The sequence below is a fragment of the Rhipicephalus sanguineus genome, chromosome 6 (genome assembly GCF_013339695.2).
Source record: "Rhipicephalus sanguineus isolate Rsan-2018 chromosome 6, BIME_Rsan_1.4, whole genome shotgun sequence".
In the NCBI taxonomy this organism is placed as follows: Eukaryota; Metazoa; Arthropoda; class Arachnida; order Ixodida; family Ixodidae; genus Rhipicephalus; species Rhipicephalus sanguineus.
Genome location: NC_051181.1, coordinates 112,283,111 through 112,303,019, shown reverse-complemented (window position 1 = coordinate 112,303,019; position 19,909 = coordinate 112,283,111). Strand labels below are relative to the sequence as shown.

Here is a 19,909-nt window from a genome sequence, read left to right as displayed (position 1 = left end):
TAACTTGTACCGGCTGCAACGGATACGTAGGGGAAGTAGGGGGGTCACCTCTGGTCACCTCCGAGGGTGTCAATGCACTGGGTGCGGCCTATAATGCTGGATCGCGCTCGCGAACTTCAAAATTCATATAAAATACCTTCCAAGCTTTATTCGCTGCCGATATTTTGCAGATGGTACACGCACGTACACGGGAATCGATCCAGTAGGCTATCTCGGCCGCGAAATTTTGTGTCAGTACCCCTTTAAACTGGCTGCTTTTGCAACTTGGCCACATACTGTGTGGCCACAGGTACAGCTTTTTTGGTTGGTAACATTTTGCGATAGCAATTACGCAGACGTTTGAGCTACATTTGTACCATCACTGTCGGTGTTGTTATGCCATTCTGCTATTGAAGGCATACACATGGCCCTTGCATGGAATATTACAGGGCCTCCAGAGACTCTTAGGTGTGTTTCGTTCTGGAAATGAAAAATCCATCCGGATTCTCTATTGGGAGTTGTCAAAGTGATACATCAGCGTCGAGTTTTCTGGTAGGTTGCAGCCTTGCCTAGAAAGTTGTTCTTGGGCGGCATTGGCATGCAGCCTTTTGTCGTCTTCCTGGCATTTTTGAGTGCCTGAAACGACCCTTGGGAAGGTGCATCTTGTGACTAACGAAACACATTTGGCAGCAAATATTTGTGGTCTGAATGTGTACAGTACGATCCACTGTTAAAGGGAACACTCGAATGAGCAACTTTCATTTTGTTGGTTCCCTAACGGCTAGTGGATGCGCAGATTGTTCGTGCACGTTACCGGTCTATCATAAGGGTTCGGAACTGTCAACCACCAGTAGTGTTATGCAGATCTAAGCCACTATGCTTTTGCAGGAGAGCAAAATCCGGACATAGCCGAAATGTAAGTGTTCCCTTTAACAGTGTACCCGTCTGTACAACCCTCCATGTGGTCTCTACATCTCGTCTTGCAGAGGGCTTTTATTCCACTGCCATTAAGCTTTCAGAGAAAGCATTCTCTTACACGTGTTTTGCACCACCAATACAGGGTGATCATACATATTTCCATTAAGCAAGTGTGGGTGTGTAGCCCAGTGGTTAAAGGGGCCCTGCAACACTTTTCCAAGTGATCATCGAATGGCTTCATTAAAAGAGCTTATTGCTTTGCAAATCAACTGTTACAAAAATGTTCAGAATCCGTCAAGTACGAGCGGAGTTGCAGGGATTTGTCGCACGCTCCAAGTGCTTTCTCTCTTCTTTCGTACTAGTAAGCGCGCTGAAAACTACACAGGGAGGGGGATGGCAAGATGCAAGGGCTTGCTTTCAGTGTGATCGCAAGCACGCGGGTGGGCACGCGGCGGCATATAGTAGTGGCCTGCAGCTCGCGATGCTCACATCAGCTAATGTCCGTCGACTTCTGGTTCATGGCACGGTCATTTGGGCTTGTGGCATCATTTTTTGACAGAAAAAAAAGTCACAGTTTCGCCGCAAGGCCGAAGAAATGAATGCGATAGCAAGAAACTAATGCTATACGATGTGAGGCTCGCCAATGGATACTCTGTTTGAACAGCGCTTCTGTTGCAAAGGCGGCCGAAGCAGCGATGGAAACTAGCGTGCTTCAAGTGTCGAGCTGTGACACTTGATAGTTCGCGCTCATCTTATGTTTGTTCGTTTAGCGGCGTCCCTTGAGCTCGAGTGGCTTTTGTACGCTCCGTAACATGAGCGCGGACATCACGGTGAAAGCGTGAAACATCCCTCTCCTCCTCAGCATAAGAAAACCGCGCGAGCAGACAGCGGAAGGGCAAGGTTCTCCCTGCGCAAGTATAAGAAGCGAGCGAGCTCGCCGACGACTTTTAAATACGCCTGTCGCGCTCCTAACGCCATCTCGCTGGTAATGAAGAAACGCTTATAAGCCCGGCCGTCTCTGAGTCCGTCCAGCGGTAAAGGGTGTGTATATAACGCTCGCCGTTACCTACTGTGGAGGATCTGCGTTTCGTGGCGTAGTGGCTAGCGCCACTAGCTGCGGAGCAAGAGGTCCCTGGTTCGATTCCGCGCTTCGGAAGCATTTTTCTGAATTTTTCTTTCGGGCTTTTATATATATATATATATACATACTTATACATATACAGTACATGACGACGGCGACGGCAAATTCCAGCCGAGACTGTCCATATAATTGCTATCGCAATAAAATAAAAAATTTCTAGTGGACTTTGAGAATTGTAAATCTCAGGCCGTGTCCCGCGCTATAATGTTTTGTTCGCATATTCCCAGGAGTTTCGAATACCGATTGGCAGTTTTCTGATCATGCTGAAAAGTGTTGTTTAGGACACCTGCCTTTTCAAGAACAAAGGCCCAGGTTCAAACTCGGCCCCGCCAAAAAAATTCATTTTTTCATTTATGGTGATTGACAAACTGACAACTTTCTCATTGAGTCTGCTTAGAAATGCTCATGCACTGCTGGCTTGACCATTGTTCGCACACCCATTATCGTTTCTACAGAGCAGCTGTGTGCATGCCACACAGTGAGCATTGACTTCAGTGTAGACCTTTTCAATGGGGAGAGGGAGCACCTCCATTCTGGGCTGTTGCTCAGGGGTGCAAAGGTTGACGCCGCAGCCTCAGCAGCACTTTTGGGGGGTCACACTTATCTGCAACAGCCCAGAGGGGATTATGACAGCACCCAGGGAGGCTTCGTTGAAAAGGTGCATATGCAATTCCTCCTTTTTGGCACTGACCGAGGCAAAGTTTTTCAGTCACAGCCTGTGCACCATCGACATGCTCGCCACACCAATGCTCCGGGATACCTTTTAAGTAGGGTTGTGCGAATATTCGAAACTTTGAATATTTTTCTAATAGTGTTTGCTATTCGATTCGCACTGGAATTTTACAATTCGAACTATTCGAACTTCCCAAAAACAAATACAGTCAACGTCCGATTGAAAGTGACCCCTTCAGATTTTCAATGTGCTTCACCTCATTACACTCTCGTATTGCGGCAAAGCTGCCTTTCAAGCTTTGTTACGGTCGAACTTTGCCAAGATACAGTCAACGTCCGATTGGAAGTGGTCCCTAGATTTTCAATATGCTTCACCTCATCACACCCCCGTATTGCGGCAAAGCTGTCTTTCAAGCTCCGCACGTTCGCAAATGTATCAACTCGAGACAACGCTGGTTCCAACATGGAGATGAAAGATGTGGCAGAGGTGGGGGCTCAATTAATGCTGTTTTGGACCTGAAATTTGGGCAGGAAGTCCGAAAAATCGAACACCGAAGCTTTTTAGCATCCAAAATTTCAGATGTTCTTATATACCGACGTCTACGAGGCAGATTTGGAATTCTGGACTTGAAGGGAGCACACCCTTGTCTGCCACATCAGTTGGGCTTCCACAGAAGTTGAAAGAGGAGGAGAGGCTGAGGAAATGGCATCTTTGCCTATCACATGTAAAGTGTTGTCAGTGTAAAGTAAGTATCTCATAAGAATATGCTTAGGAAGCCTCTTTTTAGGGGCGAAGCTCCTTAAGGCGGCACCCATTCGTCCCTTGTAGTCGTCGTCGTCGTCGTAGTCCGTAACAAGTCTTCCGCTTTGACCTCCAAGGTGGTGCCGGTGGGAGATTTTTCCTGTGCGTTGTTGAACAATAAAAAATTCGCAGCGTGCGCGTTAACTAAAAGCCGAATTCTTCTGTCTCTCATTCCCCATTAGCAGCCATTGGCATGTTCCAGTAGGAAACGTTAGTAGAAGTGTAAGTGTTAGCTAAAAGCCGACTTCTTCTGTCTCTCATTCCCATTAGCAGCCATTGTTTACCTCCAAGGTAGTGCCTGGTGAGATTTCTCCTGTGCGTGATTAAACAATAAAAATTTTGTTCAAAACGCCGTTGATTGATGAAATAAACCAACGAAAGACGCCAGATGTTTTGTAAAAGCAGAACGAAAGAACGCCAGATGTTTCTAAAGCAAAACGAAAAGACGCCAGCTGCTTAACGAAAGACGCCAGATTTTTCTAAAGCAATGGTTTTCTAAACAATGAAAATTCACAGCGTACATGTAAAATTAAAGTGAGCTGCAAGTCGTCATAACTCATCGAACCTTTAGTATAAACGCGCCCGATCTCACGTCGGTGATGATGTACTGGGCAGAATTCACGGAAGATTCACGGTTTACCGATGAACCTCCGCAGCTTCGCCCACTCATCATCATTCACTCCGTGGATATGCTGTGATTTTTTCTTCTGCAATTTCACTTCGAAGTATTCGAAAAACATTGTAGAAATATTCGAGAAATATTCGAAAAATATTCGATTCGCACTCACACTTCAATATTCAAATTCGCTTCGCACCCAAAATTTTGCTATTCGCACAGCTCTACTTTTAAGCTATGGTACGTTGCCATCGCAACACAAAACTGTCCATCTCGTGTCAGTTAATACTACACCAGAAAATTACATTCCCATTTGGCAAGATTTCCAGACGCCAATATGTGCAATCAAGAGCGCTAGAAAGGACCCAGTACAATTGTGCTTCTACAGGTCAATACGCTGCAGGAAACGCAATGCGGCACTAACGCTACCAAACTGCTAGGGTGCAATATGGATTTCAAGATTTGAAGTCCCATGTGAAAGGGCTCATGCGGTTATCCAACAAAGTTTTTTCAAGATTCACAGTTCTCTCCCACCTGCATCTGTGGAAGTGCCAGCACACTGATTTCTTCCATTATAGGAAAATCTCCTAGCTGGATGCCACTGGCAAAAGTTTTCCAACACAAGGCCTTGCCCGGAGGAGTAAAGCAAGGGAAGTAAAATAGACATGCACTGTTTGCTACCCCTTGTCGGGGCAGATGTGGATGAAAAGAAAGCTAGCCTTTAACAGCACAAAAGTGCAGTTGTCCATTATGGCAAAATGGATATGCAATTCCGACATTACGTATGCATTCACCTCCAAAGCTCACCAACAGATGGGTCGCAAGAAACTGGACAAGGCGCTTACTACACTTACAATTGATCACTGAAACCAACAGACAAAACCATAACGACTGCACTGCTTTTGCAAGTGTGCAACACAAAAGAGCTGTAGTTTGTAGGGGGATGGCTTGGTCTAACAGGGGCAGCTCCTGGGTATACTCGCGGACAACTTCTCTTGGCAATGAAGGGACGGCTACAAAGCCGAACTACGCGTGTGCTACCACTGAAGAATATAGTAGTACCACAATTGAGTCAGTGTTTTCAGAGTGGGAAAAGGCAACATTATTTTCTATGGGACACTGTTTGAAATGAGGGCCAGCATGCACCAAGGAGATATTTTTGTTTTACTTTATGCAGTTGAGTTTTTGCGCACCTTTTACGTGCCCCTCACAGTCAAAATGGCATCTTCGTCTTCAGATGAGCTCTCGTCACCCACCAGCTTTCCCGACAATTTGCCGAAGGAGCTTGTGACGAATTTCACTAACAAATTGCTGTCTAAAGCCTGTGATGGCCACTCGAATAATCAAACGGCCGTCACAGGAGATACGGAAGGTTCACAAACCAAAACAAAGTTCGAAACGCGCGTCGAACCGGACCACTTCGCGGAGCAGTACATGTGCAGTAGCTCGGCCCCGTAGCCTTTCCTTCATTGCCAAGAAAAGTTGTCTGCGAGCACAGGATCTGAGCAAGTCTTGCAATTAAAATCTCCCTCGCCAGTGTAAAAGAACTGTTGCACTCCAGGTTCCATGAGCTCCAGTAAAAGCAGTCACACAGCTCACTTTATTTCGAGATTTACATACATATTTAGGAACCTCATCTTTATAGAAAACGGAATTCCAGTTCACAGGTAACTGCAAGCTCTTATCACTGTCTAGGCTTCCCAGAACGCAAAAAGCTGCCATGCGGCACATGCCACTGGCTAGCGAGCCCTCCGTGAAGCTTTTAATTATTCCCTGGGTATTGCTGTATTATCGCGTTAGCAATAGGACCATCCACTCAGAAAAACCTTCAGAGTTGAAGCAGCCATTGTGTGCGCAGCTGAGGTCGACAGAAATCTCAGCAGAAAGGCAGTGAAGTGGCATTTGTAAGTAAATTAGCTTAAAAATGTTCCAATCGCACGATACGAACTCAAGGCCAATAGTACTGACTCTAACCAGTACACTATCATCACAGTTTGCCAGTGAATACAAAAAGCCTAGATCTGTGCCTGATTAGCCCACAGCTAAACCCAGTCCCAGGTGCCGATTGCAATACGCTGGGAAAACTGATGCATTCAAGTTTCTCTTTCCCATTATAAACTACCAGTAATACCTGTACATTACCGTCTTAAAAAAATGTGCACACGCTTCTCCTGAACTGTATCTGCATTGTACAGCCTACACAATGGAGCCAGAACAAAATGACGTAGACATTTCCAGGCATGCACACCTTTAATACAAAGTTCTTAAAAAAAAAAAGGAGAAAAGAAAAGGAAGTTGTGGTGTTTAAAATGAGGCTATAAACATTCTGTACATGGAGGTGCTGTACAACACTCAAAACGAGAAGCCTTGGTCGGAGGGGGCCGGTGCTGAGAAGGCGAAAGCATCACCGCCAGCTTCAGGCGCCAGGTTGTAATCTTCAGACTGCAAAATCATGAAGAAAAAAGAAAGGGAAAGGCATAAAATATTTATATACAATGCCTAAAAACAGGCATTAGTTTTCTGCATGAAAAACTAAATTCTAAGCTCACAAGTGCCAGAACAATGGTACAATTTCATGGCAATGTTTTAGGGACTGTTTCCAGGGGGGGGGGGGGGGCACAAGCTGACGTACCTAGTCTCTGACGTACACAGAAACTGATGCTGATGCACACAGAAACAAAGCACTGACAAAAAGACAACATGACTCCGCACAGCAATCTCTGAGCTCACCTCGTCTGAGAAGAACTCCTCAATGATGGAAAGAGAAGCACGGTAGACTTCTGCGTTCTCGTGATGTTGCAGAGCCTCGATTTTGTCCAGGCCACCAGCTTCCTCAATCATCGAGCAGACATGGTCTCGCTCGTTCAGCCTTTCGCCAGCCCCCAGGAGGTTACGAATTGCATCCAGGGCCACCAGCAGGGTTTTGGGGTCTTGGACGGTGAGCAAATCGCAGACTGGCGGCAGCACACCTGCTTGCAGTGCGTACACGGCCTAAAAAAAATAAAGAAAAGGAAATACAGTCGCCGACCGTTTATTCGGACTCGGCGGGAACCGCCGAAAAGTCCGAATAATCGGGAGTCCGAAAAAACGGATTCACCAAAAAAAAGCACTTTTATTGGCCCAGCGGCTGGAAAAAAACTTGTCAGTGCGCGTCTGTACACATGTACGCTTACGCGCGACCAAGTCGGCCTGTATTTCAGCCAATGTTTGGCCACCCGTGATGGTCGGCAGTAGCACTGTAACGGCCTATGCTAAATCCGCATTTGATGACTGGTGTCGGAGGTGCGTCATCACGGCAGTCACTGTCCACATGCGCTGGTTCGAGTAGCTGACGGATATCTCATTGCCCAACTCGGCGAAAACTCCCAAGCAACTTCCACCTGGTGAATAATCGCCGCTTTTTTCGCCATCGTCACGGCCTTGTAGTTGCCGCGTTTCTTTAGTTCCGACGGCGCACATGGAACGGGCAGCGTCGGAGCAATTTCAGCAGATCAGGCCTCGCACGCCAAGCAACAAACAAGGGAGCGGGACACTAAGCTCGGGATGCAGATCAGGCCTAGCCACAGAAACATCTGACAACGCAAACCCTCACACGCCAAAAGGAAACGACGCTGGGGCTAACTGATGTTGCAGCGCTTCTGTTGTCGTACTCTCTTTGTCCGAATTAGGATCCGCGTCGTACTCGTACGCGCTTTCATTCTCCTCAAACGCCCCACCGAGCCGATTCTAATCTTGGCTTGGCTTGGCCTGCTGTTCGGCCGTGGTAGCCGTTCAGTGGATACTTGACTGGCTAAAGCCAAAAGGCAACCGTTACGTGTAGCGAACAAACATAGCCTTCGAGATCGGTAATTTCTGTGGCTAAAGCCAAAAAAAACCGTTACGTGTACGAACAAACATAGCCTTCGAGATCGGTAATTTCTGCGTGGATTTTTGACACTGGCACGATCTCCAGTTATAGCCAGTGCAACATTTCAGTGCTGGCAACCTATCAAAATTTTGTAAACATTGCTGACAGCTTGTCATGGCGGTCAACGTCGCACTCGATCAGCCAGCCGGAGTCCGAAAAATCGAACGGCGGGCTGTGGGGCGGTGCCGCGAAGGTGTCCGAATAAACGAGCATGTCCGAATTTTCGGCGTCCGAATAAACGGTCGGCGACTGTAAATTCTGGGGTTCCATGCGTCACAGCCACAATCGCATCGTGTAGTAGACATTCTGGGCAAATCTTTCATGGGAAATCTTGCTTCATAAACACACTGTCACACGGTTGTGACAATGAGGAAGACAAACTCAAGCAGGCAACGATGAAACACTTTAGCAGCCAATTAGAGAGCAGGGGCACTTCCAGCGCCATCTAGTGTCGATTCACACAAGAGCCATATTGCACACAATTCTATTGGACCAACGCCATCTAGGAAATGAGACGAGAAATGGTGATGACGACACAGATTGTGTACAGCGCCATCTAGAATATTGTCCCTGAACTGCAGTTTGTATGTACTTCTATGAGACAGCGCCATCTATTGCATCATACGGGAGATCCGTTTACGCCGGACAACGGAGACGTGACAAGGTTAGACTAAGAGGAGCTACGCCCCTAAAAAAAAAAAATCTTACACTGCTTGTGTCACATGTGCAATCAACAGATTCTACAACGTGAAGCTTTCCATACATTTTGGCAAGGCCTGCGCTGGGCGTCTAACACGTGCAACGGTAACAGGGTAAGAGATAAAAAATTTGTGAACGCAGGGTGTCGCTGGAGCCAACATTTTGACAGTTGCAAATAAAAGCCTATTGTCTTTCTATAAAACAGCCCAACTAGCCAAACTGTGGGTCCCAACAATTGCATGCTGACTGAGGAACAAAAAAACACAAGGCTGCGTGGACTTGGTCTATCACCTACAGAGCGCATCTTAAAGTCACTTTCACCACAGTGCAGTGGAGTCATGCAGGAAAGTGTTCAGAGATTGGGAAGTGGCTATAAGCTGTCACAGGACACATTTCTTTAGTCACGTGCACGCGTATAATAATGACTACCAGTATGACCGCTAACGTCCAAAAACTTTATGGCAATCATGCAGAGCTGTCTACGATGTTGCTGCGGCACTAGGAAAAACTCACAGGGTCCCTTATGCATTCACCCAAGACTAAGGCGAAAGCCAACTTCTTTTTCTTCTCAGTTGTGTTGATCCTGCCCTGCCACCCACTGAAAGCTTTCTGCACCTAAAGTGGTTTTGCACTGCATCCAGGATTGGAGGCCCCTCGGTTGGTTTTGCACTGCCTGCATGATCAGCCTACCTTTGACCAAGTAAGGATGTTATGTGATGACGTCATGTTATGCGACGGCACAAATTTTATCGATCTGATATCACATGATGATTTTTTGCATCACACATGTTCACGACGCCGACGTGGGACGTCGGTCAATTTTCGAGTTTGACAAGGCATCTAAGGCTTTCGCCTTAAGGGGAGACGTGGGTCTTGAAAAGTGTGTTTTTAATAGTTGGGGAAACAGAATGAAATTTAATACACTTATTCAGTTTTTTCTGCAGATTCCAAATCTGAGTAGATTTTTAATAGCTGAATTAGAACAAACGATATGGTATTTCTACAATGTTTTCTGGCACATTTCTTACGGGGATTTTTGGCAACTTCTTTTCGTCAAACACAAAAGCAAAGTATGTGGCAAGATTGTCAGAAAGCTGATCTAGCTGATGATGCTATTTATTTTCTTATAATGTTTACCAAATGATAATTTTCGATAATCATAAAGTGTATGAAGCAAAAATTTTTCACTCATATTTGCATGCATTTATTTTGCATTCAAAGTTTGATGAAAACAATAAAATTAGCATCATCGGCTAGACGAGCTCTCTGGCAGTCTTGCCACGTACTTTGTTTTGGTGTTTGACAAAGCAAAGTTGCCAAAAAGTACCGTAAGAAATATGCTCTCAGAAATTGCATATCTTTTGTTCTAATGCAGATAATAAAAATCTACTTGAGGATTTGGAATCTGCAGAAAAACTGAATAAGAGTACTAAATTTCATTCAGTTAACCTAACTAATAAAAAAACTTTTTTCAAGACCCACGTCTCGCCTTAAGGGGGGACGTGGCTTTCAGTACCAACTTTCTTATTTCTTCATGGATTTTGATGAAAATTGGCACACTTATTTGAAATGTTTTTGTAATGCTACTGTAGAAATTTCATGAATATATCTTTACAACTTTTTGATGTACAATATATTTCGCCTTCTGCTCTTGTTCCGAGTCTGACTCGCTTAAAAAATGCGATAGGAAACTCGTTCAAAGTGCTATGCATTCTAAGATGTCTGATTGCGGGCGTGACATTCTTAGATTTTTTTATTTGCAACAAAATTTTTTTTAGTTTTCATTTTTCATGAGGTGACTGTGCAACAGGCAACGAGGCTTTGTGCAACTCGTCAAATAGCTAATTATCAAAAGGCCATACTGAAAAAGCAAGAATGTCACGCCCTGAACTGTGCTTCAAGGAATATACAACAAAAAACTGAACTGAAATAGACCCAGCGGTCAGTGAGAAATCAGCGGAACAAGCGAAGCAGGAAGCAAGAAAAGTCGTTTTGAGAAAACGGCTTTTAAAGTTGTACCAACGATATTACTTCATCAAAAGGCACTAGTGTCGTAATCTTTTGAGTCCTTCGTAATGTGCAGTTTCTTGAGTGCCCTGTCTTTAGTTTAAGGTGCCTTGCTTCTCTAAAACACAAGAAGATTGTGATCTTTAATGTGTTTTATAAGGTTGGACCTCCTGCACATGTGGCCTTTCCATCTGTTGTGCCTTTGTTTTCTTTCTTTTTCTTAAAATCCTTTTCTGACATACAAAGAACATGTAGCATGAATGTTAAATGAAGTTATGAAGTGGTGTAATAGACATGACAAAAAAACAAGATATTGTAATGCAAGTAGGTCATGTACTATGATGATTTGCCAGCTTTCTTGTATTCATGCTCTTATTAACATAATTAACAGTCTTGATTGCAATTGATCATTGAATCATTTTTATAGGATACAAGAGGAGCTCTCATCATGACAACCTATCCCTTCCTCCTAAATAACGGGCAGTTATGGCCAAGACATTGGTGGAATAGGAATTCCTTAGCAGTTTATTCAAGACGCGAACTGGGCAGATATGAATTCATCTTCCTGTTTCACTCGTCAAGCTAATTTGTAAACCTCGCCTGCGATGCGCTTCATCATTCACCCGATCGCGGACACGGTTTTCTGCGAGGCTTTTATTTTTTCAGATGATTCATGAGCGCTTACGGTGATACCAAGCACGGCCCCAAGCGCGCCTAAATTGCATCACCAGTGCTTTATTTCACCTCTAAGTGCTCGGCCGCATAGTCCGGGAAGTCGGCACGCGATGTGCTGTGTGGCGGCATTCGGTGACGATGCGCAATATGCCTAGGTGCGGCGACGAAAAATATGCGCGCAACGTGTTTGGCCTCGCATTTCGGGACGCCGACGCGCGCCCGCGGCGCGACGAGCTTGGCCGTGGGGTCCGCTGCCGATGCGTAAAATGACCATCCGCTTTACCGAGGAGCCGGCGGGGGAAGCGCTTCGTTCCTTGCGAAGAAGCACACTGCCGCGAGTCCGCTAACGCGTTGTTCTTGCCCGCAAAGTTCGAGGTTCGTCTCGCGTGCCGACGCCGTGAGCGGAGTTAGGCCTAGTGACGACTCCGAGCAGTAGACGCGCCGGCCGCGGTGCCCGATGTTTCGAAGTACGTAATGCGTGGTCGCGAGTACAAAGAGTCGTCCTGCGATCATCTTCGTCACGACATCCGAAGTGCGCATAAGCAGAACCTCCAACCACGGATCCGACGAATCAACGCTAGAGAGTCGGTCCGAGACGTGCGTTTGCGATGTTCGCTACGAGTGCGGCGCGCCATCGTAATCCCACCGAGCTTCCGCTAGTAGCTCCAAACTAAAACGTAGTTCTTGTTCAAAGTTATCGTCGAGCCATGAACACAGAGCGATTGCGAATACGCCACGAAGTAGCGCGACTTTCGACAGCCGTGAGCTCGAGACGCACGAGCTGCAGACGACGATCTCCCGGAGCGAGCATCGGACCAATGGCGAGGCGCGCTGGGGCAACATGGCGGACGCAGCCAATCGGAGGCCTCGAAACGACCTTCGAACATTTGCTTTTTGTGCGCTTGTTTTCGAAGGGAGGAGCCAGCTGCGGCGGGGAATTTGAAGACGGAGAAATGCGCTTTCCGATGAGCCCAAGATATCGGCGCCCGGTGGCGTCGTTGCGGAGCTATGATTTTTTGAAAATCAGTGTCTTTTTGCGATTTCCCCAATAATTTTCGCCACCTCGGCAGGCGCAACAATTTTTTTATAGCACTTCTACGCGGTTTTCGGTGAAGATATTTTGGTATCTGATATAAAAAGGGCTACAGAAACTAAAAATGTGATTTTCAAAAAATCGATTTTTTTGCCATTTTTCGTGATACGAAAGCCGCGTCCCCCCTTAAGGGGGGACGTGGGTCCTAAAATTTTTTCTTTATTTTTGAGTCAATATGAACCAAACTTCACTGTCTTGACCAGTTTTTTATGCCGATTTCAAATCTGTAATTAGTTTTTTAATAGCTGCACTAGTTCAAAAGATCTCGAGGTTCGAAAAAATAATTAGTGCCTGCTTCTTACGGGGCTTTTAGGCAATTTCGACCTACTAAAACCAATATGTAAGTGCATGGGCCCAATGCCCAGATCATGCTGCAGGGGGTGATGCTATTTTTATTCCCTTGAGAGCACTGTGAAGGTCAGAAAACAGATGAACATTCACTGGTGGTTATTTTTTCTAATTCACTCTCATTAGTATATTTAATTAAAATTTGTAAAATGGTGCTAGAGTAATGCAAATAGCATCACCCCCCAGATTGCTTCAATACGAGTAAAATGATACCATATTTGTGATTTTTACTCAGCAACAACATGGAAAAAAACCCCGTAAGGCTGAGTGCGTTGAGCAAAAATATCAAACTGAGAAAAACGCATTTGAAGTTTCAGACAACTGTAACTTTTGTGAAAGTGCAGCCACAGCACTAGTGGTTATATCATTTGATAGGTTTCTTCTTCACGAGAACAGCCATACCAAATATGTGACCATGACCTGCCAATGTACTGGCAAAATCTTCTTATAAAGCCACATAGTGCACCCAGTACCAGAGTGATAAACTCCACCTTTAGGAATTCATAGGCCTGTACCAATTCCTTGCAAGCTAAAGAAATACAAAATTTGTCTATGAATGTGGCTTTGCAACAGGCAAATAAAATAGACAGAGAGATTAAGTCTAAAAAGCACGTGGGTTATTTATTAAACCAAAAATCAGTTATTATTGTCCAGCAATAGCACTTGGCTCAACAGCAGGCAAGGGCTGTACTCGGGGTCCCCTGCTGGTTGTGTAATTTTGAAAGTCTGTGCTTGGATGTCACTACTGTATAAGTGCTCCTTTTGCAACTTCCAATGTCAGTTTTTAACCTTCTCAAAGCTGTGGAGCACAAATCAATTTCCCAAAGTGTAACACGGCGTCTCTGCAATTTCGGTGTTGCTCTGTCAGGTCGTGGTTGAAGCGACTACCGTTGCACCCTTGTCGACAGTATTTGTGGCCCTAATTTAATTCATTTCACTTCAAATTACATTAATTATCTTTAGCACCACTATCACCAGCTACCTTCTACGAGAAACGCTTCTCGCGCGAGTCGCACCTACGATAATGAAGCACAGGCTTTGAAAGCAGCCTATACCCCCTCTCTCTTGAAAAAGGTCACTGCTTGAACCGAACTCTGAACGAAGCACAAGCCCAAAGAACGTTTTTATCACGGATAAGTCCACGTGGATAAATTCTGTGCCATTTTCCTTGCCGCCGTTCACGGCGTAAGCAGAGGAAGATGACACTTGTAACAACACACGAGCACACGACACCGGGAACACGGCAGCCGTGAGCGCAGAACAAAAATACAAAAACAAAATGGCCGCCTCGGGTTGCGCCAGCCAATGGGAGGCGCGAGAGAAGGGGGCTCGCCTCGCGCGCGCGCGCTCTGGCCAATGAGCGTTCTGCAACCACCCTTCGGAAAAACGCCGATAGCGGCCGTTCTGTTGCAGCGACGCCATTTTGAAACGCCGCAAAATGTACACAAAGAAAACAGCTTCAAAACAAGCCAAAGATGGCGGCGATCAGCCAGCTGCTGCGGCCGCGGCGCGCGCGGGAAGTTTGAACAAATTTTGCCTGTTGAGATGCATTTTGCGGCTCCCGTGGCGTTTTAAAAATAAGTTTTAACCCATTTCCCGGGCGAAATCGGCGATCATATTTTGAGGGCAGCTGCTTAGGGGTGCAAACATGCCTAAAATGTGTTTTTCTCAAAACTGATTTTCTGTCCATTTTTTACTATTCTAAGACCCGCGTCCCCCCTTAAGGGGGGACGTGGCTTTCGGTACCAACTTTCTTATTTCTTCATGGATTTTGATGAAAATTAGCACACTTATTTGAAATGTTGTTTTAATGCAACTGTAGAAATTTCATGAATATATCTTTACAACTTTTTGATTTACAATATATTTCACCTTCTGCTCTTGTTCCGAGTCTGACTCGCTTAAAAAATGCGATAGGAAACTCGTTCAAAGTGCTATGCATTCTAAGATGTCTGGTTGCGGGCGTGACATTCTTAGATTTTTTTATTTGCAACAAAATTTTTTTTAGTTTTCCTTTTTCATGAGGTGACTGCGCAGCAGGCATCGAGGCTTTGTGCAACTCGTCAAATAGCTAATTATCAAAACGCCATACTGAAAAAGCAAGAATGTCACGCCCTGAACTGTGCTTCAAGGAATATAGAACAAAAAACGGAACTGAAATAGACCCAGCGGTCAGTGAGAAATCAGCGGAACAAGCGAAGCAGGAAGCAAGAAAAGTCGTTTTGAGAAAACGGCTTTTAAAGTTGTACCAACGATATTACTTCATCAAAAGGCACTGGGGTCGTAATCTTTTGAGTCCTTCGTAATGTGCACTTTCTTGAGTGCCCTGTCTTTAGTTTGAGGTGCCTTGCTTCTCTAAAACACAAGAAGATTGTGATCTTTAAGGTGTTTTATAAGGTTGGACCTCCTGCACATGTGGCCTTTCATCGGTTGTGCCTTTGTTTTCTTTCTTTTTTCTTAAAATCCTTTTCTGATATACAAAGAACATGTAGCATGAATTTAAACGAAGTTATGAAGTGGTGTAATAGACATGACAAAAAACAAGATGTTGTAATTCAAGTAGGTCATGTACTATGATGATTTGCCAGCTTTCTTGTATTCATGCTCTCATTAACATAATTAACAGTCTTGATTGCAATTGATCATTGAATCATTTTTATAGGATACTAAAAGCGGCTCTCATCATGGCAACCTATCACTTCCTCCTAAATAACAGGCAGTTATGGCCAAGACATAGATGGAATAGGAATTCCTTAGCAGTTTATTCAAGACGCGAACTGGGCAGATATGAATTCATCTCCCTGTTTCACTCGTCAAGCTAATTTGTAAACCTCGCCTGCGATGCGCTTCATCATTCACCCGGTCGCGGACACGGTTTTCTGCGAGGCTTTTATTTTTTCAGATGATTCATGAGCGCTTACGGCGATACCACGCACGGCTCCAAGCGCGCCTAAATTGCATCAACAGTGCTTTATTTCACCTCTAAGTGCTCGGCCGCATAGTCCGGGAAGTCAGCACGCGATGTGCTGGGTGGCGGCATTCGGTGACGATGCGCAATATGCCTAGGCGCGGCGACGAAAAATAGGCGCGCAACGTGTTTGGCGTCGCATTGCGGGACGCCGACGCGCGCCCGCTGCGCGACGAGCTTGGCCGTGGGGTCCGCTGCCGATGCGTGAAATGACCATCCGCTGTACCGAGAAGCCGGCGGGGGAAGCGCTTCGTTCCTTGCGAAGAAGCACACTGCCGCGAGTCCGCTAACGCGTTGCTCTTGCCCGCAAAGTTCGAGGTTCGTCTCGCGTGCCGATGCCGTGAGCGGAGTTAGGCCTAGTGACGACTCCGAGCAGTAGACGCGCCGGCCGCGGTGCCCGATGTTTCAAAGTTCGTAAGGCGTGGTCGCGAGTACAAAGAGTCGTCCTGCGATCATCTTCGTCACGACGTTTGAAGTGCGCATAAGCAGAACCTCCAACCACGGATCCGACGAGTCAACGCTAGAAAGTCGGTCCGAGACGCGCGTTTGCGATGTTCGCTACGAGTGCGGCGCGCCATCGTAATCCCACCGAGCTTCCGCTAGTAGCTCCAAACTAAAACGTAGTTCTTGTTCAAAGTTATCGAGCCGTGAACACAGAGCGATTGCGAACACGCAACGAAGTAGCGCGACTTTCGACAGCCGTGAGCTCGAGACGCACGAGCTGCAGACGACGATGTCCCGGTGCGAGCATCGGACCAATGGCGAGGCGCGCTGGGGCAACATGGCGGACGCGGCCAATCGGAGGGCTCGAAACGACCTTCGAACATTTGCTTTTTGTGCGCTTGTTTTCGAAGGGAGGAGCCAGCTGCGGCGGGGAATTTGAAGACGGAGAAATGCGCTTTCCGATGAGCCCAAGATATCGGCGCCCGGTGGCGTCATTGCGGAGCTATGATTTTTTGAAAATCAGTGTTTTTTTGCGATTTCCCCAATAATTTTCGCCACCTCGGCAGGCGCAACAATTTTTTTATAGCACTTCTACGCGGTTTTCGGTGAAGATATTTTAGAATCGGATATAAAAAGGGCTACAGAAACTGAAAATGTGATTTTCAAAAAATCGATTTTTTTGCCATTTTTCGCGATACGAAAGCCGCGTCCCCCCTTAATATACATCACAACACTAGTTAGTAGGTTGCCCCGAGTCATATTTATGACAACTTCTAATAAAGAAAAAAACATCTTGAGGTCCCCTCGATTCTGAATTATTTAGAGTCTACTGCACTTTAAAGATGCAAGAGAGAAGGCCAAGCAGCCAATTCGAAATTCACAATTCTAAAATGTCAAGAACTGCCACTAGAGAAGGCATGATAAGCCACACCAGACGTGACCTGAAAGTGGATGGCACCACACTGGAATAGCTCAGCCTTGGTCAAGTGGTTAGAGCATCTGCCTAACTGGATTTGATTTGCAGTGCAACTGGGCACCCACAGGCTTTCCAAATGGGGCAAGAGGTACCCCAACCAGGCACTCAATAGTGTGGGTACTAATTTCGACAATGCGACCTTTGCTTACCACTTCCCTACCTCCCCCTCCCTCCACGATGCTGCACTGTGCTAATTGAGAGCCTTTCCTAACCTCAAACCACCATCTCGCGTCTTGAATAGTTCTCGCATGAGTTCACTATGACGACCAACTGTGACAGCACTTAAAATTTTTATGTTTATGTACTTCAAAGGAGCCAAGTAATGATGTGCTCAAGTTTTGGGAACTTCCTTGCTACTTAACCCCACCCTTTCCTCTCTTTCCGAACAACTTAGAAACGTTACAGCGCACACAGACGGGGACAAAGTGAAGAAGAGCTATGTCTTCTTCACTTTGTGTGCACTGTAACCTTTCCAAGATGCAATACCAACTGCACACCCTTCTCAGACCGACCAACCGCCACTACCCCCAACTGCAGTGCGTAAACCCACTGGTTGGTAAAAAGAAGGCTCCACACTAAAGCGGCCTGTGAGCTCACCTGGGCGAGGGAGCCACCCGAGGTAAGGTTGGTGACAGCCCAGACTGCCTCTTTTTGGCTGCGTGCGTCCCCTGTGGCCAGCACCTCAATCAGGGGCTCGATGAGGCCGGCGTCCACGACTGCCTGGATCTGTTGTTCGGTGCCCGCGGTGATGTTCGACACCGCCCAGGCGGCCTCCTTCTGCAGGTTTGCCTTGGGGTGGCGCAGCAGGGCGCGCAGAGGCACCAGTGCGCCTGCATCGATCACTGCTTGCGTCTGCGCGTCGCTGCCAGTCACTATGTTGCCCAGGGCACGCAGGGCGGGGGTCACCACTGACACCGGGTGCTGGCCACCGCCCAGCAGCTCCACCAGGCGGGAGACCACACCAGGCTGCTGCACAACTTCTTCGATCTGCTCGTTGGCACCGTCCGTCAGGTATGACAGGGCCCAACAAGCGTCCGCCACCACCTCCCGGTCTGCGGAGCGAGAACGAGAACAGTTGAGACCTGCCCCATTTCGGGCTGCCACAGCCTGAACAGCACCAGTGTCTCTGCCCTCGACATTTTTGCATTACTGTAACGTGATAGCGTGGAATGCTGTAGTGGAGGGCTTATATAATTTTGACCCCCCAAAGTTATTGAATTTCGCCTAAATCCAGGTACACCGACGTTCTTGCACTTCACAACACTGCTCTTCAAATGTTTTCTTAATTCTTGATAATGATCGATTTTGCAGACTGTATGTTTGTGTGCAGATTTCAAATACAATTCTTGTCCAATATGCAGTTTTTTTGTAAATGTTAGTCAATGTGCCTTGTTGGAGCAAGATTCTTTCCTAAACTGAGAGCGTTATGAAGTAAACCAGCATATCGCAATAATCTGGAATTAGAATTTTATGCAACAAAGCATGTTCGATACCCACTTGTACAATTATGGTGGTATGATGAACGTTCACGAGCAAAATTATTATGGTAATTGTGTGATATCGAGGAGTCTGCTTTCCCAAATGAATGAACACAGTACTCTGCTTTTTTAGTGAGCCCAAATGGCATGCAACCGTGAACATATGTCAAAATACCGGATTTCGCTGCATAGCGTCAAGCGGTGGTGCAGCAAAGCCGTTGAAGTGACTCGGGTTGGCGACCATTTGAGAAATGAAGTAAAGACGTTCAGCTCCCAAACCAAACTATTCGCAGAGCTACTGTTCGATTTGTATTCCAGTATTTGCATGCCTCTGCAATTTAGTCTATTATATCAGAATATATGTCTTAATGGAATCCATTCTGTCAAGTTCAATTAATGGAAGAGGCAAGGAAGGTCGGCATATGACCACAAGCCTGTATGTCCATATTCAAAGTCTCCGGTAAACGGAATTTTAACGAGATCACAGAAGAACCTCATTGATACGGTAGAATCTCGGTGATACGAATCTCAAGGGGGAGCAAAAATATATTATAACGAAAAAAAAAAATGGTTTTCAATCCGCAATAGATGTATGAAACATTCCTTTCTGTAGAAGGAACTCCCGTATGTCTTACTGGGATGCGCGCGAACGGACCAATCAGGGCTGTCTCGAATGCCCATGTCAAAGCTTCGCTTGAGGCCAACTGAAAACCGAAGTCCACTCCACCACAGCCATAATCAAACGACAGGAATGCCAAAACACTTCATGGCCAAACACTTTGTGCCCTTATTACGACTTTTAATGCCTTTAATCTACCGCAATGTAGTCACACTCTACGATCGCATCAATAGTGACCGCGTCTTTGTGCACAGCAGTTGCCGTAAACGGTAGTTCCGATTTGAATCTCTGTGCGCTGGCTGCACACGTGCCTTCTGAACTATGTTGTTGCTATCTCTGATCGTGTCTACGGCAGTTTTATTCACAGTGGTTGCGGCAGACAATAGTTCAGTTTCCAGTCCGTGTGCGCCCTTACGAAGCATGCTGGTGTCGGCCATCACTCGACAGTTTCGGTACTCCATTTCCCATCACCCGTCGCGATGCACAGATGAGTTCGGAACATTCGAATTTTGGCCTATTGGAAACATTCAGTTGGGGAATTTTACAAATTCGTATCAGACCGAAATT

The 19,909-nt window shown here is 46.2% G+C and overlaps 1 protein-coding gene across 1 annotated transcript in view; it reads right to left on the bottom strand.

The window, feature by feature from the left end:
• Positions 1-6,425: 6,425 nt before the first annotated feature.
• LOC119396188 (importin subunit alpha-1) overlaps positions 6,426-19,909 on the bottom strand; it is a gene marked incomplete in the record, with an annotated part of 30,194 nt that continues 16,710 nt past the window's right edge. The window contains 3 exon segments of the mRNA XM_037663283.2: positions 6,426-6,570; positions 6,859-7,119; positions 17,843-18,297. Of these exon segments, the coding sequence (XP_037519211.1) occupies positions 6,481-6,570; positions 6,859-7,119; positions 17,843-18,297 (806 nt within the window).